Source organism: Dromaius novaehollandiae, chromosome 10 (assembly GCF_036370855.1).
Source record: "Dromaius novaehollandiae isolate bDroNov1 chromosome 10, bDroNov1.hap1, whole genome shotgun sequence".
NCBI classification, from domain to species: Eukaryota; Metazoa; Chordata; class Aves; order Casuariiformes; family Dromaiidae; genus Dromaius; species Dromaius novaehollandiae.
Window position 1 is genome coordinate 10,077,491 of NC_088107.1, and position 26,454 is coordinate 10,103,944.

The following is a 26,454-nucleotide window of genomic DNA, read 5'->3' on the forward strand; positions in this document are numbered from 1 at the left end:
AATTAAGACAGAAAATATTTAAGTGAAGAATCCTGTTTGATCGGTGCATGGTTATGTATGTAATGACCTACGACTGTATAGGGTCAGATTCAAGCAATATAAATGATCTTCCTGCTGTTTATGACAGTTTTACTGTGCTTCTTCATGTAAGCTAAGGATCTGCCTCTCTAAATACTCCATCCATTCCTGGAACAGCCTTTCAAAGCCAGATTTTATCGTCTGTGCAAGCTGGCCTATCACAAGTGACTACCCTACTTTCCTGCTCGATTTGCTTATACACTTTCCCACTTGCAACTCTACCTGGTGACTATATTGTCGCTAAGTGTTTGAGGCTCAGGTTATGTATTCAATACAGGGTTAGTCCAGGTCTTTGAATTTGCTCGTAATCTGGTTTTGGTGCACCTGCAGACCTCTGACGTGAGAAGTGCTTTCCTTCTAAAATGTTGGTCCATCATAATATATGGTGAAAACCTCAGTGAAGTTTAGCTGGAGTTAAGTCCCTCCTTCTGCTGTGAGGATGGAAGCTAGGATACTTAAGTGCTGGCAGCCCTGCAGTGCCTCCTCCCCTCAGTTCCTCGAAAAAGATTTGTAAAGTGTCCCACTTTACTGTGTTAGGAAGCATAAGATGGGTCCTCAGAATGTTTTTTGTGCAGTGTAGCAAAAATATAGTACCAATGACCCCTTGGTAATACAGGTATGGCTTTGCAGTACTCATATTAGAGGCAGGCCAGCATGGGTGCTTAGGTTCAGATGACAGTCCAAGTTCATTCTGCGATGAAGATACAAGCCTCGTTTTAATTCTGAGGAGGTTTATTATTTTCAGAGACAAGAGTCAGCCTTTCGGAACAGGAGCCATTGAGGCCTCGTTTTTAAATCTTTCCTCCTTATTTTGAATTCCAGAAACCTCTTTGTAGTTAAGGCGGAGGGTCAAAGTTTGTCAGGACTTGTCAGCAAAGTTGGATGCGTTGGCTTATTAGTGTGTACGAGAAATAGCTCGTCTAAGCCAGAGGGTGAAGATGCTGAGGAGAAGTAGGAGGGAATTATGGATGAGAAATGGAAGAATAGCCAGGAAAAAAACATGGGAATAAGTGAGAAGCTGAAGGTGAATTGGTGCCGTGCCATTTGTCAGGGAGACAGGGAGGGAGGAAGGAGCAGGTACCCTTCCCCTCCTTCCCAAAGTAGCCTTAGGTGGTAATGTGCATCTTTTGTCTGTGCGCCAAGATGAATATTTTCATCCACAATGCTCTCTGCACTGCTTACAGAGGTACGAGTCTGAGCATCATTCTGTTTCATGCAAAAGGGTATTCTGAATTTATTCAGCTATATATAGGCTGTTGGTCATTCAGGCTGTGAAAACATAGGCAGCTAGATGTGAATGCAATCCATATCCTTTCCTTACGCCCTTTCCTTATGCCCTGATATCTATGGAAATTGCCATGCCTTTGACCACAGGATATATTTGGATGAATGTGATTATCACAAATGACTGGAATGAAAAAGTGAATAGCATAAAATTTGGAAGTAAAAATAAGAAATATTTTCAAAGTCACATAGGAGTACTGTATACAATCATTTTCTGTGTTACAGATCATAAGATTGGCATTTTCACGACTGTATTTTGTATGTCATTTTTTTCTGCATACCTCATTTTGGATACTTCAGAGAACCCTGATTTTCAGACATCATTGGCTGCTCATCCTGCAGAAATTTGGCTCCTGTTATCTCTCAATCTGAGCATTTAAAATGAAGATTTCCCTGAAGTAGACCAAAACACTCTTGGCAAGGGTACGCTTTTAATTCTACCTCTGTATCCTACCTTCTGTTGTACAATATCCCCCTGATGTTGTTGAACTACAAGTTATACAAAGAAGTATGGTTTGTGCTGAGATTCTAGGACTCTGCAAATGCATCTTGTGGACACAACAGTAAAGAACAGAGGCACCATAGAAGTTCTCAGGTCTTTGGCTTTGCAAGCTGCTCTCTCAGCCTACAGATGGAACATGCAATAGATATTGCGAGGTTTTTTTACATCGCCGTAACAGCTGTTTAGCATCTCTTACAAAGTCACAGCAGAAAAGCCGGTGGGCAAGATAATTGGACCCCACCCTGGACATGGCCTCTAAACCACCATTTGGGCCACTTTCTTAGCCTGTTTTCCAGTGTTCCTGCTGAATAGTCAGTCCCCCCCGCAAATGTTTAGCTTAATTGCATCATTTCTTCCCTTTCGTATCTACTTAACATTTGCCTGTGATGCTAGAAGGCTGATGAAGCTCTGATTTTTATTTTTGAAAAGGGAGCATGTCTCTAGTAACTGACAGTATGCCCTAATTTTTCTTCAACATTATGAGGGGAAGCTCCCCCACACCAAAGTACAAGACATCTTGGTGGAGGGGAAATTTTTAAATTAAATAGGATTTATATAGTATTCATAAAAGCCCTATGTTAGTAGCTGTTTCCAGAACCTAAATGGTTAATGTAGAAAATGTTAGTAATTTTGCTGCAAATAAATTGATCAGTATGCAAGACGGTTGTCACTGGCTGAATCATGGTCCACAGTTAAGGTAAACAGATCTGTGATGACATTTTCTGAGCAGAATACCAATGCTGCTACATTTCTTCCCAGAGGTTTCTGACACTTCTTATGTGCGGATAAAATTTCTCTCCAAGAAGGTTTTGTTCACAGGAAAGAAACAGCATCTTTTTAAGACTCTTTAAAGGTGGGATTTATTACATTTCCTGATTTATTTGTTATGATAATTGTGTTAAGAGTATCAAAAGGAATGTTTTTGCTTTTCTGCATATCCTGTCTGTACAGTAGATCTTTCTTATGTGAAGTCTATTTTAAGTATCTGGCAATGAAATGCAAGTATAACAGTATTAATAGAGTTATCAGGGAACAATGAAAATATTTTTTGTGATATTCTCTGAAAGTGATCTCTGTTTTATAGTCTCTGTAGTTAACATGCAAAAGTAATGACTAAATATACAGTTAGGTTTCAGCATAGGTGTTTCTGTGGAATATTTTTGGCTACATGATAGTTTCATATTTTCATTGGCATATTCTAAAGTAAGAAATACAATTTAATTTATTCTTAAATGTCCCTGTGCTAGGCAGAAAAACCCCTTTGCAATTGACTGCAATCAAAATCTTATTGCTTATTGCTGAGATGCATCTAACTCCTGTATGACTTTAGGCTATACAAAAATACAGTTTCCAAAGAAGTTCTTGAAATCTGTTTCTTAGAGCATTTGAAATGTATGTGTAGGTTTTTCTTCGCAGGAGAGGACACATTCTAAATTCCCTATTTACCCTTAGATCTACATTTACTTTGAGGTGATTGACATCTCAATCGTTTTATGGATTAGCAGTTAAAGATCTGTCACATTTTTATTTATATAACTAGAATCTCATAGGTTTAATCAGAGACTGGTACCTGACTTTAATGCAGTTTATTATAGTAAATACTAGAGGATAAAAGAACACTGGAAGGAGCATGCTCAGTGATACCTGACATGTAATAGAAAACCTGGAACTGGTCATTAAAGTTAATGTCAAAGAGATTCAAATTCCATCGAAGTCAGTGAAAGGATTTCTGTCAACTTCAGTAGACTTGATATTTAAACCTGGCCCTGTTCATATTTTGCACATGTTGATGTGAAGAACATAGTTTAGAATGATTCAATGGCTGAAAATAGCGTGGCTAATGGGTCCTTTTGTAAGGTGGACTTACGAAGTCTTGTCATGCACAGAGTCTTGTTGTATTTCAAAGCTTCACAGCAAGGGGATGTACAGCTGTGGTGTGTTTAAAGCAGCAAAGCAAAAAACATCGTCTCCAGAGCTAAATGATTCAAGCTGTGAAGATACCTGACAACATAGCCGTGCCTCTCTGAAGGGTATCTAGGCAAGTGAGCAAGTTATATATTTGTACTAGAGAAGAGTTAGAGCTGGATTTCAGTCAGTAGTTTTGGGGTGGGGCTTGAGATTTGAAGTTTGGGATTAAGAGCTGTAGTTAAATAATCATCCGACTGAAAAGACAAGTCCAGATTTATCCCTGCATGCTGTACCATCCGGTAATTCTTGTTGTGACTGTGGTTCAGACCGTTAGTTTTACAACTGAAAACAACACCTCCAGTAGTAATAGGAATTTAAATACAGTGATTGCCATGCACACTTACTTTCAAGAAGATATTCTTATGCAACATTTAACATGTTTTTCATGTTTTGTTTTGGGAATTGTTTTGTAATCCCTATAGCTAAGTTGTATACAGAGCTTTATAACAAATTTGGGATAAACATGGGATTTATTGGGAATTTAAGGTTAGCCTTATATTTAATGTACATTTGCAGATTGTCTTTTATTTTGAAAAGACCCTAAAATATTTTGGGGGTGACCTACATGCAGTGCTGGAGAATAGCATCCTATCAAAGCTTGAAGTGTTTAGCAGTCAACTTAATTCTGGACAGAAATGTAGGCACTAATTTTGCTGCTTTTACTTTGAGCACTGACAATCTCCCAGGATCTCCTCCACGATCCTCAAAATGAACATGAGTATTAGTGGCAGAACGAGGCTTGTGGGTGGTGTGATGGTGATAAGATCTGTTTGGTCATCTAATTTTTAACTGGAAGAGTACTCACTAAAAAATGTCAGGGCTTTGCTAAATTTTATTTAATAACATTTCTGTATTCTTTGGTAGATATCTAAGTAGCTTTCTAACTTTGAAATTAAATATCGTGTGTATTTTTTTAGTATAAAAACAATTCCCGTTTGATGCTAGGGAACTTCTTGTAAACAGGTATTTTCAGAGTGCTGCCATTATGGTTCTAGATGACTTTCAGGAACATTCAGCCTGACCTCATTTTCTTTTCTCATCATTATTCCCTTATTTTTTATGTTTTAATTTTGGATTAAGTAAGCAACATTTGTCTTATTTCTGTTGGCAAAAGGGAAGTCCTTCCAACCTGAGAAAGAGGACAGCTTGTTTTCCTGATACACATTGCTGCTGAAACACTTCTGTGAGTATCAGGGTTAACATCTGCCTGGATGTGGGTGTAGATTGGGCTGGAAACAATCTTTATGATTCTTATTGACCAGGCAAGCCTGTGTCTTTTTTTATACAACCAACTTGATGCTTCTGCTGCACTGGGCTTTCATTCTAGTTTATGCTGCAACAGAATAGCTTCATTTACCTGCAAGGGGTTGCCCTAAATTTGTGCTGATGTATTTTGGACAATTGCAAGTTATTCTTTCAATAGATTTTTTTTTTCCCCTCTAGGTCTGTTTATCTGATACACGCTCTATCTTTTTTATAGTAATATGCTCCTTGGAGTACCTGCCTACCGCAGCATTTCTATCTGAGATTCCAGTCTATTGAAATTTTTTTTCTCTCTCTCTCTCCTCAAAGCATGCACAGATACTTTAATTCTCTGGATCTTCAGTGCTCAGAGAAGCAGCTGACTGTCTCATCATATTTTCTGTTTGGCTCTGCCTTCCCAGATTGGCCCTTGTTTTCAGATAGAACATGTTTCTACTTTTGTGACCAGCCCACCTTCTAGTCATCCTGCTCTATCTACAAAACCCCTTTTGGAACGGGTAAAAATAACATCAAAGATCTGGTTCTTTTAGATGCTTGATGATGAGTAGAAATGGAAATAATTTGTCAGGCAGCTCAAATCTGTTCCATCTTCTACCTAAACGTTCTTGTAAGCTGTAGGGGAAAACAGGGTGCTGCTTAGTTTGTGAGTAGAGTTTTATAGCCACAATCTAGTCCTTATGTTTCTGTGAGTCTGTCTAACTTCAGTGATACAGCCTCCAGCACCCAGCAGACTGCAGCTGAGGGATGGGGTTGCTTTGTTGGCTCCGTCCCTGAAGCCTTCCTTTAGTGCTTTGGTGTCACTGTTCGCACACTGTGATGGGTGTGAGGTATCGAAGAGGGTGTTTCTCTATGCTGCTCTGACTGCTGTCACTGATGCTGCTGCTCGGGTCCTGGATGGTCCCAGCTGAGGGGTTTCTGGGAGCTGGTTGTTGCCCTTGTCGTTGCTTTCCTTGCTGTTTGTTACGTGGCTTGAAAGGGACCCTGTCCTCCTGGTCTCTCCATCTTCAGAGCTCAGAATAGTTCTTTTATGGTAGGAGAGAGTCTTGGAAAGCTAATTGCTTTTGTCAGCAGCACATACCCACATGCTTGGATTTTATGAAGGCTATAATAGGTCACACAATGGTTAGTGTCCCTTGGGCATGGCAAACTCGGAAGTGGAAAGGTAAATTGTGGGATTTATGCATTGATGCGTGTACTGGCCTGTCACACCTTCAGGGTGTTCCAGAATGGGAAGTCTTCTGATTTTGAGGGCCTGAAGCTTTCCTCCCTCTGAGTTCAGATTTCGCATAGAGCAATGTGTATGGAACCTCTGACTTTTCCTGTGCTTATATCTTAGAAATGGAAATTTTTGAAGACACCGTTTTAAAGCAGTGAGCTCAAAGAACTTGGTTTTGTCCTCGCAGGATTATGAGGACGTGTTTGAAGGCTATTTTGTGTAGAAGTTGCCTTTCTCGCTGTGCTGTTTGCGGTGCGGGAGCCTATAAGATTCTAGATACCTACACAGTAATTCTTCAGGTTTTTCCCTCATAGCTAGATGTTTCATTGGCTTCAGGATTTTTTTTTTCAGGTGTTTTTGGACACTGATGTGACTCAGTCTGTGGTTTGGTCTTTTTTCTATGTGACCTTTGTTTTTCTTTTTTCATTTAAAAAATATGCAGTTCCTGTTTCTGCGTACCACTTGAAAGTCACTAATTGCCCTTGCCTTTCATGTTTTCATATGTTAAATGCTGAACAAAACATCAAAAAAACCCACTCATTCTGTTTAGCCTTAACCACTTCAATTAGACATCTGATTAAAACTATTTGTCCAGGTTTCCTGAGCAGTCAGTGGCAAGAGCAAAGGACCTGCAGAAAGTGGTGTACTCAGCCTATTTTAGATACGCTAAGCACGGAATGCGTGGTTGTGCAAGGATGGCCCTTCATTTTCCTTTGAGTGAATTATAAAGTTATCTTGAATAATGAGCTTTGCCTTGTGGACCACTAACTTTAGAGGAGACTAATCTACTCCTTGGCTTGTTTTTTCATAGATCTTTGTTTTATGCCTGAGGATATGCTATGCTACAAGAATTCCTCATCACAAATACAGTATTACTTTTATTCTCTTAAAATACAGCTTAGAGTTTGTTTGATATTGTTATAAAATTACTTCTTAAAGACTGATCCTCTTGATAATCTACACTGAAATGTGCTTCTGAGTGACAGGGACACTTTGCAGGTAGATTTATTAGGGTTTTTACCATCTACTTCAACAAATGAGTCAGCAGAGCATTTCAAAATGACCTTCAGTTATATCCATGAAATGTGAGTTCGAATGTTCCAAGTGAATTATTGGCACAAGAATCTTAAGAGTACTTATTTTGGAAATAGTGATTTACCAGTTGTTTGGATGTGCATGCTTTTATTTGTTTGTAAATATGCTAATGTACGTTAATGTAGTGTTTCCACATAGCAGAAGCTTTAGATGCAGCAAGATGCTCCGTGCTATGGTATTGTAGGCAGAGGTCTCATTGTTTGTCCTTGAACACTTTATTGGAAAAAAATTGGATGAATACTTTTCAACTAAAAGCAATAGAGCAGAGGAGTTAATAAAAGTAAATGTACTAGAAGAAATTCATGAAATCGGTGAACAGAAAAAATTATATTATTTGAAATGCATAATATTGCATAATGGGTTTATATAAAGTATGGCAGAGATGAAGTGCTCTTCAAACATAATGAAAGAACGTGGATTCCTGTTTTCATAGTTGAAGTTGTTTTGTACTGATTTGTTGGGGAAGAATAACAAGATTTTTGAACAGATTTGCTTTCTATTAGTAAGTAAATTTATCTGTAGCTCCAAATACTCTGCCAGGTTTAAAAAAGAAAAATTGGAAAGAAGATATATTTTCTTTCATGATAATTAAATGTTGTGACTGTAGATTGTACCTCCACAGTGAGTAAAGCTTATCTGCGTTAAAAAAGTTTTAATTGCTTACATTGCTTATGAGAGTTGCACAGAGACAAAAATATACTTAATCCATGGGAAAGGAGAAAACAATATAAATATATTCAACTCAATTTCTCTTTTAAAGCATAATGAGATGATGTTAATAGATTGTCAAATTACTTGCCATTAGTGGTCTGAAAATTGTTAAGTAAGGTGCTGTTCCTCAGAACAAAGGTTTGAGGTTTGGGAATCTGATTAACCTGTGGTTATACTCAGAGCACTGGCAGAATTATGCATATCAGCCTAGATTTCAGACACAGTTCCATCCTGCAAGGTGCTACGCAGACATATACTTGGGGCTTTTAAGTTCAGTCTAGTCCTTTGAATAGTGCAAAATATAAATAATAAATAATATAATAATATAATATAAATATAATATAAATATAAAATAATATAAATACTAATATAATATAATATATATAATATAATAATATAATATAATATGAATAATAAAAAATAGCATCACCTGAAAACCTGCTCTTAACTCTTCATTTCACTGGCCAAATGAGAAAATTCTGAAGTTTTATTTTTCTTGGTACCCCTGTAGATGAACCGTAGCTTAATTTGTCTCAGGAATTTAGCTCTGAGTATCTCTATTGGGTGGTTTTAACTATTGTAGAAAATTGTTAGTCTTTATCTGATAGCTCTTGTGAGAAGCAAAATTGTAGCAACCTGATAGGTAAATTGAAATACAGAGGTACCCATCTATACGCTGTGATTCTCATTCTCTCCCAAGACACTTGTAATGGCTATTGACAAAACTGGGCTTGTAAGAGAGCTGTAAATTTGCTACCCTTTGTCTAGTCTTTGATAGGAGGCTTTACTTTTGCTTAGAAATGAAAAGGAAAGCTTTCTCTGCACTGCTTATTTTACAAAAGGCTGTTCTCTAATTTTGTCATCACAGTTTCTGCTTTTGGTGATGGATTAAAATACTTTTTTTTCCCCGTTCTTCTGCCCTCCCTTGTGTTACAGAAATGGCATCGGATATTCCTGGCTCGGTGGCCTTGCCAGTTGCACCGATGGCAAGTGGACAAGTGAGAATGGCAGGATCCATGCCCTCCAGAGGAGGAAAGCGCCGTTCTGGGTAAGCCATTTCCTTTTTTTTCAGGGCTGAAACTGAAAACAATTTGTATTGAAAGACTGAAAATATACATATTTATATTTATGTAATGCTTATGTATGCAAACTGCATTATGGCATTAGTCACTGATGTTTTGCCATTCTCCAATATATATGCTTTTCCTGCAAGATCAAACTTGCTGCAAAGTGTATTGTGTGTGTTATTTTGCATGCTTCAAAAGACTTTCAGATTTGGTGAAGCATCCAGAGATGGAGTTTGGATCCTGTGACTGTTGTTTATATAACGAATGCCTATTACCTACATCATTTTAATCTCAAAAGGCTTTATTATGTGAATTAGGGTAGCAAGATGCTTTCCTACCTGCACATGCAAACTTATCCAACTTCATCTGAAAATTGGACTTGGAGTCTCCCAAATAGATGCTTTCTGTTAAAAATGTTTTCTTTCTAGTCCCATGTACAGAAATAGCATAAGCAGTCACTCTTCTGAGATTGTGGTCTGTCATCTTGTAGGCTTCACTGGATATGCAACACAGTCTCTCCGATTCTGGGAGAAAAGGCCTGAATCAAAGCTCAACTCTTACACTAGCTGAAAGTTCTGCTAAGGGAAAAAAATAATTTTTGTTTTATCCAAATATAGAGGTTTGTATCGTATAGGGTTCTGTAGTTCAATGGCAACTCATAATTGTCTGTATTGGAAGAAAAGTACATCAAGAGCTGCAGAGAGGCAGAAAACTACTTTCTAATATTTTCAGAAAATACTTGCTTTTATAAAAGGTTGGTCAAAATATAATGGTCTTAAGGTGATCCTTTCCTAGAGATATCTCTGTTAGGAGAGCACCTGTAAAAGAGATTGATTAGTCTTACATTTAGCCATAAATATGATAGTGGTAGGACTTGACAAGATCGATAATGTGAATAAAATCTTCGCTGATGGACAGCTAATGAGAGGCATTATTCCTTGTGAGAGTTACTCTTGGAGTTGTTTGCAAGGTATACTGCCAATTTTAGGTGTCTGGTCAAGTAACAGTGGCCAAGATGCTTGACTCTCATTCTTGGAATGAATTAAGAAAGGAGAATGTGCACCTCATCTTGGATGTGGCATTAAATTGATGTGACATAGAGACTCCTGAAATCTTTTTGACAGGCATTATATTTTTATTTTGAAGCTGTTTAATTAGAAGGCCTATCCAGATTTGCACTCAAAAGAGGAAACAAAACATTAACATCTCTTCATTGCTTCGTAACAAATACAACTGTTTATACTTCTAACAGGATAAGTTTGGGGTGGGGAGGTTGTTCGTTTTTGTTTTTAATCATAAGCCAGGTCAACTCCGAATACAAGGGTTGATGCTGCTGACTGAAGTCTTATGATTATATTAAGTACAGACTTGATACCAATTGAAAGCTAAGTTTTAAACATTGCATTTAAAGTATCATCTTCTGTTTGCAAGGAAATGAAGTGGGGGGAGGTTGGGAGGAACATAAAATCAAGTTATTTGAAATGTATTTAGTATGCAAATTCAGTGAATAGTATAGATTTGCACTTATATCCAGAAGGTATATCCGTAAGTGCACTTATATCCAGAAGTACTTTGTGTGTGCACGATAGTTCTAAACTAATAGTCCTTCAAGCTTGAGAAGAGAGTACATTTATTTCATTCTGTGTGTATGTATCCAGACCTTGAGGGAAAGAATGCCTGCTGTGTCTAATTCATTGCAGTTTCTCTTTGAACAAACTTGCAACTAACACTTGGTCCTTTCATTACTGTCCTGGTGATATATCTTTGTACACCTAAATCCTTGGGCATTTTAGAAATGAATGCTTTGTATCAAACATAAAGGAAAATAGCCAGCAAACAGTCTTCTTTTCCAGCTTCAGTTATCTTTAAAAATTGTTTCTTTTCCTCATAATTGCTGAAGCAAGCTGGCAGAATAATTGCTGTATGGACTTGAATGTAGATCATTTTAAATTCATTCGCTACCCAGAAGGTGTTTCTGTGGTGTAGGCATTCAGCTTCATTGACAGCTCAGAAAAATATTTTTCCTTTCCATAAATTATACCAACTGTTTTAGAGAAAAAAGTGATAGCCTGGTAATGCTTAAAATAACACATTGCTGAGGTTATATTGGCCAGCTTAGATAGATGTAAAGTCAATTCTTTATGTTTAAGGTGATTTTCACTATTTTTAGAAGCTATTCTTTAAGCTCTGTGTATTAGAAGATATGAGTCTTTTTTTCCCCCTTCCTTGGTTTTCTGTACTCCAGTTTCTTGTTTGCTCATTTGCTTGTTTTACAGGTTTTTAGGTTGTGATTTAGTTCAGCAGATGGTCTTGTCTTTTCTCTGATGCATAATTGTAAAATCTGAGAGGATACAGGGAAAAAGAGGCTGTAGCCCACCATCCTGCCTCCCTGGACGTAGCCCCTGATGTTGTGTAGAACAGAGGGTGATAGCGCAGTTCCCCATGTACCTCTCAGCTGCATCTGCTCCTGAGCATTCTTGCCTGTCCCCTTCCTGCTCTGTTTCCTTATGGCAAGCCATCTTTTGACATTGCTCTGCAATTTTACATAACCATTTTTGTTACAATGTTCAAATCCTCACCTCAATTTTTTAATCTGTGCAGGACAACCTTGTTTTATTCTTCTTGTATGAAAATGTTTCTACTTAAAAATAAATAATTAAAAAGTATTTTTGTCACATTACCTATGAAAACCACCCACCTTTTGAGGAAGATTTTTTTTCTTTTTACAAATACCTCATACATCAGGCCTTTTCACAGTTGACATGAACAGTATAAAAGAAGAAAACAAGATTTATGCCATCTCTTCAAAACAAAAGAGCATAGTGCAGCTCTTTTTTAAAGTCTCTTCTTAATAGGAATTTTAAATGAAGATAAAAGATACTGTTTCTGAAACTTCTGAAATGATGTCATTTGTCTTGGAGGCTGCTTCTACTGTTTTGCTAATGTGCAATATAGTCTATCTGAATGGAAGATCTTATCTGTCAGGGTAAGAGGGGTTTGTTGGAATATTATTTTTTATGTGCTCTGCAGTGTTCTGCTAAAGGTTACAACTGATTCCTTATCTTTCACTTTGCCTTAATATAATGCACTTGAAATGGTTCAGGCAGGAAGTTAGAATCACTCACTTTAAATCTGAGGCACTTTTTCAGATTTTGAGAGGGTTTTCTTCTCTTTTTGCACAGTGAAGTATAAAAATAAGAAACTTGTATATTAACAGACAGGCAAAAATGCATTTGCTGTTGCATTTTTACAAGTGTTAACACTTTTTCTGAACTTTGTGTTCAATTTTTAATTTTTTTTTCCATCTTTTTTATTTGGATTAAAATCAAGATTTCTAGGTAGTTTAACAAAGCAAAGATGAAAAATTTTTTAAAGATTTAGTCTGTCACAGTCTAGTATTGCACCCTAGGCACTCAGATTCTACAGTGGTGAGCCAAGTATGAGTATAGTTGGTATTACCTATGGATATCAACCTAAGGAAATATTATAAGATAAGAAGCTGATATCCAGCAATCTGGTTAAGTAGATGTGTTTAGTGCCACTTGTTCCACTGGAACTATGTATGCAGTGCAGGCAGCAGGATCAACTCTTAAATTGTCAGCAGGTTTTGTGTTATCTGTAATTCTGTGCATTCCAGTAATAATAAACTAGCCCAAGCACAGCAGAGCCAATGTTTGATTTCTCTGGGAAAATCTCTCTCAGCCCCCAGCTGGAGTATTTGGCTGGAAGCTAAGAAGTCTACTAGTGCACTGGAGCAGAAGAGAAGGAATTACAAAATTAATCTATCCTAAATTAAAGCAGTGTCTTACTAAACACCCTCCAAGGAAAAGGCTTTTCCTCAGGGTAGGCATGTTTATTTTCTACTGTCCCCTATTCCCCGAGTTTGAAATTCAGGCTTTATCCCAACTGCATTTCAGTTGCCAGTGAGACCAGGAAAAGATATGCCTGACAGATGATGGTTTTGCAAGGGACGAACACGACACAGTGCCTACCTGAGTATGTCTTCTGCTTGTAAACAAACAATTCTCATATGACATTGATTTTTCACATTTTTGGCGCAGGTAGAAGTGTTAGAATTGAAGTAACACAGACATCTGTTTTGGAATGTCACATTATAGCCACTTTATGGGGGAAGAGGTAGGTGGATAACCTGAGAGCTTCAGCTAGATGCTATGCATAAGGGTTAAATTGCTAGGAATATTTTGTATGCAGCAGGTCTGAGGAAATTCAGGGTGTTTGGAGATGGTAGCAATGAAGGCCACGTTTGGGGGTGACAGCAGGTTGGCTTGGTCCTGGGTTAGCTGTATGCACTTCTGCACAAGTGATAGCTTGCTGGCCACTGGAGGTCGGTGTTGTTCTGCAAAATACAGCTCCGAGGTCACTGCAAGTGAAGTGTTTCTAGAACTGGATTTGGTGATAATTAGGTGAGCAAAATGTAATTTATAGTGAAAATTATGATTGCATCAAACCTCAGCCGAATTAAATACACATCTTTACTTAAAACCCTTTTGGGAAAATGGTTTTCTCCCTGCTTCCTGTAGAAATGAATAATCACAATTACCATCTGGAAAATATTATTATGTCTTACTCAGATTCAGACTGCTGTGCTTGTTTGCTGAACTGATCGTACATAGGAGTCTTTGAGCCGGAAACCTCTTTTATAGAGCATTCTAACTGATATCAAAATCAGCAAGCGGGGCAGTGTTGTCCAACTGGCACTCATACACTATATGTTCTGTTCTTCATCTAATTTTAAGGAACGCTTTTACGCCACTGCTCCTACACTCTTAATATATAAATCTGCATTTTTAACTGGTAGATTTTTTTTAGTATTAAGAGATATGTAATATTGTCATTTTGCAGGGAGTTTTTTTGCCTTTACTATGCCATGTATCAGTTGTTAACATAAAGAGTGTTACCAACATGGAATATATAATTGTATAAAGTTTTATTACACTGAAATGTTGTAAAGCTTAGCAGGTTAAAGCAACCCCACAAAAAGGTCTGAAAAAGAAAACAGTAATTTGCTAACTACATGAGTTGACTATTCAAGGTCTGTATGTTACATTACTATATCTTCTTATTAAAAATAATAGTCTTACACTAATACAAAAATTGTATGTAGTAATTATATATTTGATTGGTTCTTAGTCTTCCTTATTGCCAGAGGCACCTCCTTATAATTGGGATAAATATTTATCCACTTCTTTTTAGAAATATAAAAATATATCAAACACTTTGGAAATGATAGTACTTTTATGTAACTTTGTAGTGACTTAATGTCATCAGCAGGAAGGGGATAGTCACAGAATCACAGGCTGGTTGAGGTTGGAAGGGGCTTTTGGAGATCATGTAGTCCAACCCCCCTTCTCAAGCACAGTCACTTGGAGCAGGTTGCCCAGGACCCTGTCCAGGTGGCTTTTGAATATTTCCAAGGATGGAGACGCCACAACCTCTCTGGGCAACTTGTCCCAGTGCTCAGTCACCCTCACAGAAAAAAGTTGTTTCTTATGTTCAGACAGAACTTCCTGTGTTTCAGTTTGTGCCCGTTGCCTCCTGTCCCATCACTAGGCACCACTGAAAAGAGTCTGGCTCTGTCTTCTTTACATCCTCCCTTCAGATATTTATACACATTAATAAGATCCCCCTGAGCCTTCTCTTCTTCAGGCTGAACAATCCCAGCTCTCTCAACCTCTCTGCATACGAGAGATGCTCCAGTTCCTTCATCATCTTAGTAGTCCTTCACTGGACTCACTCCAGTACATACTAACTACACTATTGTACTATGTAATTAAGGGTGGCTAACTTAGGAGGTCAGTCTTCTTTTGTATGTGTAATTAGTGAAGAAAGAGGTTCCTGCTTTTGTGGCTCCCTAGAGGAGCCTAACTGGAGGGCTGTGATTTGGCCCAGGGAAGAGCTCTTCTCTTCCACTGACTTAAGAAGAAGCTCCAGGACACAAGCCAGGTAAGTAAGGTGCATGGTAGACCCATAGCTCCTTTCAGTAAGGCTTTGGTTCATATAGCAAAATAATTGCTATCTACAGACTGGTCAGTAATTTGCGTGAAATGATTAGGATAAGTCTAGAAGAGGTACCGCAATTAAATCAATAGAGCTGAAGTAAATAATCCTCTTTGCAGAGAAGCTCGAAATTTATTCTATTCTCTCTCTAATGTACTTTCTTTAGACTGGGGCAGTAACAGTTGCCTCATATTTATTATGTATCAACTTTAGTACTTTATTTTTTTTAGCCGTAATTTCAGTCCTCTGGTGTATAATCTCCACTGATTTCTCTAAACTTCTATCAGCACTAAGGGATAATACTCCTGATTATTTCACAAGAACTGCATTCATTTAATGTTTCCTTTTAGTTGTTAACTTTAACAGTGCAAATTGATGCATATATATATATTTTTTAACCTGTGTTATTTGGACTCCTGGCAGCTGATAAGCTATTTTTAGGGGGTCTGGAGAATATGAGCAAGGCTGGAAACTAGAGTCATTAACATCTCCAGTCAATAACACAGATCAAACAAGGTTGAGAACTACTGACTTGAATGTTCAAGTCATCACTGGCACCTTCATGATTGGTGATTTGGAAATCTTGCTCTTACAGAATGGACTTCGATGATGAAGATGGAGAGGGTCCCAGCAAATTTTCAAGGTGAGCATTTATAAAGAGTTGATCAAGTTGCTAACCTTCGTTCAGTGGAGAAAGACAACTGTCAGACTACTACTGTTTTATAAGTCTGTATGAATATGGACTGAAGAAATTGCCAATGGTTTTACCTAAATTCTAGTTACTCTTTTTACCAGCTTCCTCTGCAAATTAGGCAACCTCGTGGAAATCTGCTTAATGTAGTTATTGTCTTACAAAGCTGACAATGTGTGTCATAATTTCACTCTGCAGCTATATCAAATGAGAAAATCTGTGAGTTTTACCTACAATAGTTCAACTGCTGTAAATGAACTATGATTATTTCTTGTTGCTGAAGTTGTCTTTTTACTACTAAAAATCAATTTTATATTGAATTTAATTTAGATGTTAACCGTTCATTAAGAAAATGTTTTCTTTTTAAGATTAAAGTTTGTTATGTATCATTAGTTGTAACTGAAGAGTAAAATTGGCCAAAATAAATGTTAGTTAATGTATAATATTCCAGGCTACAAATAAAAATAAACGTCAAAGCATCATTGCCATTGTTCACTCTTCCTTTTGTTCTGGTCACACTGTTTGCATTTTTCCATCAGAAACCAATAGGCTGCACTGAGGATAGATACTTTGAGGCCTACAGACTATTGCTGATTATTTAAATTCTAATTGGAAGTGTATAGCAGCAGCCATATTTGAACCCAGCTGTCACTACAGGGTTTTAACATGTTCTTTCTAGTCAGTCTGGAAGATGATAGTACGCTGAAGATGTATCATAACACCATATCATAACCTACTGTAGAATGCCAACAGCACCCCTGTCTAATTGATGATATTTGCAGAAAGAATATTACAGTCTCTGGTTTTAAAACTGGTGATCTAAGTGCTAGTCCTGATGCTTGCTAGTAGATATGTATATTAAGGGAACAAGATTTATGAATACTGTGACCTGACTGTGTCTGCATAAGCATCAGGGTTTGTAGGTGCAGTGGTGCACATGCAGCTTGCTGTCCCAATCCTGGCTTCAGCCTTTGAAAATTTGATTGTGGGGAGGAGACAGCCAATAGTTCCTTTATCTTTATTGGAGGAACATGCTGTGCTGTGCTTAGAATCAGTTCATTTTAGATGTCAGATCAAAATCAGATACTTAAAAGCTCTAAAACCCCTGGACTGTTCTGCTTTTAGAGGGAGTACAGAAAAACTGTACAGAGGTGCCTAGGGCCATGTTCAGACATCCTCTTCTGGCTATGGTTGTCCTACCAGGAGATGTTATTCCTAGTTGTGCCATCCTATTAGAGCTTTTCCCTTCTCCAAATTGATCACTTGAATGATTCCTAACTTATCTTGGTCAAAATTTGGCGATTAGCAAAAACCTGCTCTTTAAATGTTTAAGCCAACCTAGCTTGCTTTGACTGAAGTACTTCTAGGAGCATGCACATAAAGAGGTCAGCTGGAAGATTGCAAGGGAGAAATGAGTAGCTGGAGCAACATCTTCAGCCCAGCCAGCCAGACAAGGATGGATAAACAATCCCCAAGCTAGCACGAGCACTAGAAGTAGTGGTGTTAGTACGGTGCTCCACATGAGTTTACACACGCGGCTTCTCAGAGAGTTGCAAATCCAGCTCAGGTATCTCTGCATGGCATCTAATTGTCACATGTAGACATATGCATGTACTTCTCATATGACGGCGTGTGGCTATTCCTCATTGAATCTGTCTTTTTGTTTACAATTTTTCTGGGCACAGTCTGTTCCCAGGGCAGAGTCAGGTGGAAGAAAAGGGGCATTTTCTCTTGGATGTTTTGAGTACTAGCATTAAACACTAGATAGAAAGAGACGCAGCTTAAGTCTCAAGTTTTGTCTTGAGAGTTTGAACGGGACTTGATGAAGAAGGCAAATATGAAGCCTTATAGAGGAACTTGCACAGTTGGGTTACATAAAATTAGTTTCAATTTATTTGAGAAGAAAAAAAGAAAAGTTAATTAGCTTTTTAGGAGAGAAAAGATGCTTAATCATGCTGTATTGCCTTATTAGCTAGTACGTGGAAAGTTCACGAGATCTCTGTTGTAATAAATTACATCTTTTTGGGAAGGCATAATTCTTATACAAAATTTCATTCGACTATTCTTCAGCAGTAATACTCTTCAATTCTAGAAAAGCAATTAGTCCTATTTTTGTATTCCCTATAACCTATGCTTTCTGTTTTGGAACAAGCATATTGAAATCTCAAAAAGCAGGATCTTTTTCAAAAAATGTGTATTTTTGTAAATGCGTATTCAGTAAAATCTAATTTCAAAGGATGAGAATGTTTTTAGGAAAGGAAAAGGAGGAGGAGAGTGTCATTTTTTAGTAAAATGTCACACTGCTGCCTGCCTTTGGGGCAGTGCTTCAGAAACAGTGAAGCTTTAATCCCATGGTCCACTCCCAGAAGTCCCGTTCATCTCGATTTCCTCCAGAATGTAGCTGGTGATGTCCTGCAAGTACCTGTTTAGGCATCTAACTTCTATTTATTTTGGTAGGAATCATGTATCTGTCCACTTTTAGGGATTTAAGCCAGTTTTAATTTCATTTCTATTTACCCAGCAGTTTCATCTGTCTGACTGACTTTTGCCATTACTTCCAACAGATGGTACAATATATGTACCTATTACAGCTTTTTTCGGAAGGGGTCCTTGTATAATGAATTGCACTTACATGTCTCTCTGCCCTCCCATGTTATCTGTAGACCATCAGTGCCCTCTACTGAATGGAGTGGGTTGTGGTTGCAATCTGGAAAAAATGGAATTCTTTCACTTCTAACACAGCAATGAATATTTCATGAGCTGCTGTCAATAAAGTTCAGTTGTGTTTTCTGTAATGGTGCTGGTTGTTAAGTTTCCCAAGCAGTGAGTGTATGTCAAAGTGTTTGCATAAATCCAATAAAATGTGTCTCGAACTTTTTTAAATACACAAAAATGAAGTTGTGGATTAGCATGGCTTGAAATTTTCGTCAAACTACTATTTTCCTTGCTTTATCATTCTCATGTCCTCATTTGTAATAGTTCGCAGTTGCAAACCTCTTTGCTTTCTGTTGTGTCTTGACTTTTATGTGATGCATAAACCCTGTGGATTTACTTACTATCTTTTCTTTATAGGTATGATGGTGATCAAATCTCTGGTGATAAGGAAAAGTTTGCAAGGTAGGCGTGTTCTGTAGAGATCTTCTGCTGAGAGAAAAGAGGGGGCTGGTCATATCCAAAAAATACCAGTATGTGTACCTTAGCTTAGGGAGCTGGTTATTTTGTTTCTAGGTGGGAAGATGATCAAAGTACTGCTGACACAGAAAGGATGGCCAGGTAGGAAAAAGGAAAATCGAGTATGATTTGCCCCCATTTTTATTTTATATGATGCTATTCTGACTGATCAAAAGTCAGCAGGGTTGGCTGATCCAAAGACTGCTTGAAACTGGTTGTGATCTTTCCAGTAACCCTGGACCTGAGTGGATTTGGATCAGCTCCCAGTCTCCCAAAATTTAATGCTCTTGCAAAACTTTCATATATAAAAAAAAAAACAGTTAGAAATGACAAAGTTAGGACATCATTCTGTGTACATGTTTATGAATGCCAGGGTTCCTATGACAGATGCAGAAGAGGAGCACATTCCCTCTATTTCTTTACAGAGTTCAAATTTGAACTAGTTACAGGATAGTTTCAGGTTTCTGTTTGGCTGAACCTTTTCATGGCCAATTGATAAATGTAGAATTATTTTTTAGCCTTTGTGATCATAAATGAACTTGACTACTGGATATTCTTCTCTTTCTTCTCAGGAAGTTTTCCTGTCTGTTAACTTTTTTATAATGACTGTGTTCAATGATCAGATATATCAAGATGTTTTAAGTAGCAGACAATGGAATATGTATTTATAAATGTTAAATATATGTTGTATATGTATGTTCTTTGTCTCTCTCTTTTTCTCTTTCACCATTTCTGTGAAAATGCTGAACTTAGAGCAAGCTTTTGTCATGTAAAAAGCATGTTTCTTCCCTTTGTCCTTATTTATATGCATGCATATGCTGACAGGTATGCACGTGTGCTCCTAGTGCATGTGCATTGTCACACAAGTTCTTCTGCTTGCTTGTATATATGATCCAAGTCTTGCAGTCCCTGTGCTCTCCCACATCTGTGCAGACCCACATAAGAGCTGTTGATCAGCCATTTGAGATGGAAGTATTCACTATTAAGATGTAATGGAATACTTCAGTAGATGGTGACTCTAGCCAAGGCACTGTATATAATTTACTGAAACATCATTGGCTATCATTGCAGGAAACTGTAGCTGGATTTCCTGAATATTGGTACTTTACTCGTGAAGTAGGTGTATGCATTAGTAGGAATAACAACTGTGTGTGTAGCCATAAAAGGAGGTATTTCTGGAAACAGTGCCTCATGCAGGTAACACCCCTGTGTGCAGGGGACAGGATACACTTTCTGAAGCGGGAAGAGCCAGTGCATTCTCCGTTTCATAAAACAGCATGCTACAACTTGGAGCCCTCCTTACATGTTAAGAAAAGGCTCCATTGTTAAAAGCAGCTGAAAAGTGTGCCAATCCTTGCTTCTACTTTCATGATCACGTCATATCATTCAGCCCTGAAGAATGCTGCAGTTTCTTTTAATGTTGTATATCGTGCCAGTCAATGCTAGCGGACTCTCCATGTGATCACCTTTTCACATCTTGTTGGATCAGCCAGCGATCCCACAAGAAAATGCCATGCACAGCTCATTGAAATCAGTGGAAGATGCTGCTTTGACATCTGAAGCATCATGTACTTGTCCTGTACTTGTATTTAGCTGCCACCTGACAGGTATAGTATGTGGAAAATACGTGCTAGGCGCTTCAGTTTTCGAGGGTCCGTTTGGGCCATCTCTCTCAGTTGTATGTGTTGGTGTAATATACTGATATCTTTGATATCTGATTTACCCTAAGGGAAAACTGAAATCCCAGATTTTCAGTTACGAAAGATTTTTGGTGATTGTCAATTTTGAGAATTCTCAAATTTGACTCACCAGTCTGGTCATGTAGTTGCTATAAAGGATGAGAACGTTGGAGCTCAGCCTGAAATGGGGCAGCATCAAGCACTGTCATTGTTACTTCCCTGCTGTGTTAGATTGCTCTCTTACATAAATTATCTGATCTGTTTCTGACAAGCCAAATGTTTGCTTACTGTCTTTGTATTCATTTTATTTATTTACTGGGGTTTTGTTGTGTGTTTACTGTTATACCATATATGGTCCCAGTCCTGCAATCTGATCCTGTAGGCATGTAGTGTCTCCCTGCAGGCATATAGCGCTGCACAGGGGTGCAGGACTTGCCACACAGTGTTACAGGACTGGAGATCTATATAGCAATTATGTGAGGGGGGTTGTTTGGGGTTTTTTTGTTTTGTTTTGTTTTCTGTCAGTCAGAACTGACACTAACTGCTGACCTGATCCAGCTGTTAGCAAAAACAGAGAGCTTTTTTCAGAGACTTTTTATAAGCAGGGCAAACACCTCGAGCAAGGACTGGAAGCTGTGAGATGCGTCACACCTTTTGCAAATTTGGGGCTTCAGCTGGAGTTGGCAGGTGTCAGCACCTTGTGTCTCTCTCCTGCTATTTTCTGACCTAACCCAAAGGAGACTTCACTGGTTAAGAGATTAAACAGAAACAAAAGGCTAGAAATACGGGTTCTTTTCACAACTATGGGTAAATCATATTTTTCCTTCTGTGTCTTGGATTCTTTGCCTATGAAGCGAGGGATAATAATAATAGTGCTTATCTTTTTAAATACTCTGCTCTCCTGGGGTGAAAAATGCAAAATAAGTGTGAAGTATTATGACTTATTATCTCCAGTGGAAATTCTTATAGTGATCATGTCTGTTTTTCTGTTGGTTTGGTGTTTCTTTAAACATTTAGGGAGAATCACAGTGAAATTGAAAGACGCAGGAGAAATAAGATGACACAGTACATCACCGAGCTGTCTGATATGGTACCCACTTGCAGCGCGTTGGCTCGTAAACCTGACAAGCTGACAATTCTCCGGATGGCAGTTTCACACATGAAATCAATGAGGGGTACTGGAAACAAATCTACTGATGGAGCTTATAAGCCTTCGTTTCTTACAGAACAGGTAGACTTTTCACAAATGTCTGTTTTCTCTGGTTTGTAGACCTGAATGATGTGAGCAAGTGCTGAGAGGAATAGACTCTGTTTGATCCTTCACTGTTTTTATTACTTTGTGTTGTAACTGGTGTGAACTAAATCTCCAACATATGAATACAGGCAATTTTTTTGTGACTGTTTGGAATTGATCTTAATCATGTGACAAATTCCTCTCTCTGAAGCAGCAAACTGGGCACTTTTGTCCTGATCACAGCAGAGGGTTCTTATCACTGAAATCAGTCCATCTGAAAAGTCGTCACTTGCTGTCTCTTGTCGTGAAGGGGGATAATCACCCCCAGAAAACGGTTCTTCCCATCCTAACATAGATTCTCTAAAATAGGCAAAATGAATCTGTGAAGACTCGTATCTTCCTCCCAAATTTAGAGGAAGAATAAAAAACATGTTTATTCTCAGTGCCCAAGTTCTAGACAGCTGAACTGAGGTGAAATGAATTGTGTTTGCACTGGCTGAAATACTTCTCTCTCAACATTTTTGATGGAAGGAGAAAGATGCACCCAGTGCTTGAAGGAAGACTGAGTTCAACTGAGCACACTGGAAATTCCTACCACCTTCATTGTTTTTGAAGTCCTATGGGTGTAATGTGCATTTTTGTGGCTGGAACAATTTAAGTACTTACACATGTAAGTTATGGCTAGAGGCAGTGCTTCTTTCTAATAGACAAACAGCAGCTGCTGCTGACCTCTGTTCACATCTCCCTTATTCTGGCTTTCCTGGAGGGATGGTATCATTCAACTAGTTTTCTGTAGGGTACCCTAGTCACTTCTCATTGCATCTTGCTTTTTGAACCTTGCAGAATGGAAATGTTTTTTTATCTTCACCCTTGTTAATAATATAATTAAAACAGATCTCATTATCCTTTGTATACTACAGCTAGCTGTGCACTGAGTGTTTATTTGTTTTGTTTTTTAAGGGAGTGTTTCAGAATATATATGCTTTCTCTACAATGAAGAAATAGAAGTCAATAGAAGCAGAGAGTCTATATAAAGTGTTTCTCCAGATGAGTTATGCATTTCTCTTGGGCCTTAGTAATATTTATCCATTTATGATCCTCACCATATCAGCTAGTATCTGCCACTTTCACACCAGCATATTGTGCTCTCCAACCTGCAGTAGGGCTTGGATTGTCCAGAACTCCTTGTCTAAGTTTCAGATGTAGTAACTTGCTGGTGTCCTGTAGCAAGTTCTGATAGTCAATAGATCCACCAAGCTAAGGCTGTGCAAGCTTGGTTTTTGTGAACTGAGGTGAAAGTTGTCTTCCTTGGATATGAGAGAGCACTAAGGTTTTCAAACTCCGTTACCCATAGGTAGCATTTTTGTGATACATGCAAACAGCTGTTTGCATATGCAGTTCAAGGTGTTGGATGTCTAGATCTAGTGTCTGAAAGTGAGGCACAGAAGCACTTTGATTTTTAAACACCTACTATCCCCCTTCCAGTCCCAGGTGGGATTGGGTCTCTGGGTGCTGTCTCAGGAGGGTGGGTGAGTATCTCAGAACAGAAGTGCCTGTGACACTGAGTGGGGGACCATATAACAGCAACATACTCGGTGGAGAGAACAGCTAGTAAAGAAATACTAAAGACAGGGGCATTCCAATCTCTGTGTCTCTGAAGCTTCATATTCAGAGGCTGGAAAAAGAAAGCAAGAAATGATACAACTTGCTTGTTTAGTGGCTTGGGTCCTCTAATGGGAGAGGAGACTGGGGATTCCTGTCCTCATTCCCATTACAGTTTCTTTCTTTCACCCAGTGCCTGTCTAATCTACAAACAGAGCTAGTCCAGGGCTGGGGGTTAAGGGAAAGGCCAGTTGGTTTATCCCGAACATTTAATTAAGGGATGGGTTTTGCCATATGATTTATGACTCTTCATTTCCTTTGTACTCTTAGATTACTTTTTTTTTTTTTTAATATTAGATACCCATCACACAATATGCCATGAGTTTTAATTACTTAATTTTCCTAAAGTTCATTGAGATCACCAGATGAAAGATAATAAAGGAAAACAGAGTGGTGTTTGTTATTGGGATTGGCAATTTATGTCTTGCTGCAAGACTGGATGTATAGTTGCATCAATACTACATGGAAAATGTCTGCCTACATTGTGATCAGCTACTAAAATCACAAGAAAATGCTACTGTGTGCGAGTGGCAGATGTGTTATTTGATTCCCTTTTCTTGCTGGCATTCTAATCAAATCCTTTCTTTGGAAGGAACTGAAACATCTTATCCTGGAGGCTGCAGATGGGTTCCTGTTTGTAGTTGCAGCTGAAACTGGAAGAGTAATCTATGTATCAGATTCTGTGACTCCTGTGCTGAACCAGCCACAGTCTGAATGGTTTGGCAGCACTCTCTATGAGCAGGTTCATCCAGACGATGTGGAGAAGCTGCGGGAGCAACTATGCACATCTGAAAACTCTATGACAGGTCAGATATCTGATATATGGTTCTTTGTATTATGGACCCCTCCTGAGCTCATCCGACATCAAAAATGTCTGTTTTAAAAATCTTTTGCATAACTGTGTTCGGTCAGCTACGACTACAGCTACTTCAGTTGGTGTGTAAACCACCCTCGCGTAGCTCTACCTTCAGACTTCTGACTTGGCTAGGTTTGGAATCTGGATTATTTTCAGGCTTGGTCTAGAAAAAATGGATTGATTTCTTTCATCCTTGGTGAACTTACGACTTCTTTACAAATATGCGTTTCTTTATGGCAGTGTTTGTTTTGAAGGCAGAAATCATATTTTAGGTTTTCCCATTTTTATAAAAGTTCCTTGTGGTTTGTTAATGGGAATCCTGGAAAAAAAAATCAAGTGTTTGGCAGCCGAAGAACTAATGTGGATTTTAAACAAGAGTTCTGCTGCTGAGCAATGGTATAAGTTATTTGCAATTGCTCTATGTTTCACTTGAAACATAAAACTAAAACACATTTATATATTCATATTATAGCTGTAGCTTTTACAGTTATCCAAGCTCAAGACTGCCAATGAGAAACCACCCTGTCTTTAACAGAATACTTATATGTTAGAGCTTTGAGAATTAGCTAAATCCTCTTTTAACTCAAACTTGGAAAGGAGAAAACTCAGCTTCTCTTTTTATTCTTCCACAGTGTGTTTACAGCAAAAGGAAAAAAAATAGGGAAAAATACATATAAAAAAATCCTCCACCATGCAAAAGTCACATAATTTCTCTTGCTTCAGTAACGCAGAATTTTGACCTGGTTTGTTGGAAGTTTTGTTGTGTTTCATAACTCAAAGGAGAGTAGTGCAGCTCTGAGGGAACCTGCACGCTGTTTACAGCTTCCATATCAAAACAGTGCCAAATTCATGGTTTCCTGTGGTTTGGATGTGATGTGGTTTTGGCAGAGCTTTCCTTTATTCAAATTGGACACTCAAAGCAAAATTCTGTGGTGAAAATCCAGATGAATCAAAACCAAGTGAACAGTTAGGAGAACCTGTGCAGAGCAAAACAGCTGAGTTTCATGCCACTTTAAAATGTATGTGCCAAACTTAATAAAAACGGTGATTGTGTTCTTTAGTATATAGCATTCGAATGTATGTACCATCTTCCTCTAAGAAGCCGTTACTCCAGAGCCTCAGTGAACCGTGTTTAGTGCTCAGTTAGTAAGCTTAACCTGCTCAAACAAGAGCAAGACCAGACAAACGCAGAGCACTTCTAAAATCCAGCTCTTCCTGTATTTCTTTCAGTTTTAGCTATGTGCTTTTCTTTTGCACTGAATTTGTCTTTAGCCAGTGGAAAGAGAAGTTCAAATAATAATATTGGTAGGGCGAAGTCTTTTTCCTGCCTGAGTCTTTTGGAGTTGCCAGACTGACACAGAAGGCTTTTAAATCTGCCATATATGGACAGCTGAAAATTTTCCCAGTGTGAGGAAAGCATCAGCCTGTGTAGAGCCAGGGTTGCTTGCTTAACTGCACTCCTTATGGTGCACAGGCAGGCTGGATATAGAAAGATGCTTTTGAAGGGCTGGAGAGCCTGTGGAACTAAGACCATTTCAAGCAAGTACAAATACAAAAAGGTTCATAATCACTCCTGATTGTAGTGGGTACATTGTGCAAGTTGCGAAGTTATCACGGTTACATGTACAGTGTGATTTTTTTGGTCAGCTGAACATCTCACTAGCCGTAAGCATGATCGTCAGTCTGCCTCTGCATCAAACATAAGCATAGTTGTGTGAACATCATCTCTCATAAGATCATCATAGAAAGAACAGATTTTTAAGGTGTCTGTTGGATTTTTCTGTCTTTTTTAGTAAAATTAATGTAAAGTAAGTAACATCTTAGCATAGCCCTACCTTTTGAGTTGTTTTGATGCAAAGATGCAACTGATGAAGTCTGTTTAGTTAACATAGTAGTTTTGTCAAAGTCTGTGAAGCATAGAAATAAATGGAAAGCTCTCTAGTTTTGGGTTTAAACTTG

The 26,454-nt window shown here is 38.2% G+C and overlaps 1 protein-coding gene across 3 annotated transcripts in view; it reads left to right on the forward strand.

Moving 5' to 3' along the window:
- ARNT2 (aryl hydrocarbon receptor nuclear translocator 2) overlaps positions 1–26,454 on the forward strand; it is a 114,324-nt gene that overhangs the window by 17,660 nt on the left and 70,210 nt on the right. Inside the window, exons 1-6 of one of the 3 annotated variants that reach the window (XM_026121276.2) lie at positions 2,653–2,717; positions 9,054–9,165; positions 15,798–15,845; positions 18,966–19,010; positions 21,761–21,974; positions 24,232–24,445. In XM_026121276.2, the coding sequence (XP_025977061.1) occupies positions 9,056–9,165; positions 15,798–15,845; positions 18,966–19,010; positions 21,761–21,974; positions 24,232–24,445 (631 nt within the window). In that variant the 5' untranslated portion in view covers positions 2,653–2,717; positions 9,054–9,055. Of the gene's footprint in view, positions 1–2,652; positions 2,718–9,053; positions 9,166–15,797; positions 15,846–18,965; positions 19,011–21,760; positions 21,975–24,231; positions 24,446–26,454 lie in introns of those variants that run through there. The other 2 variants (XM_064517260.1, XM_064517259.1) reach the window with 2 other exon arrangements.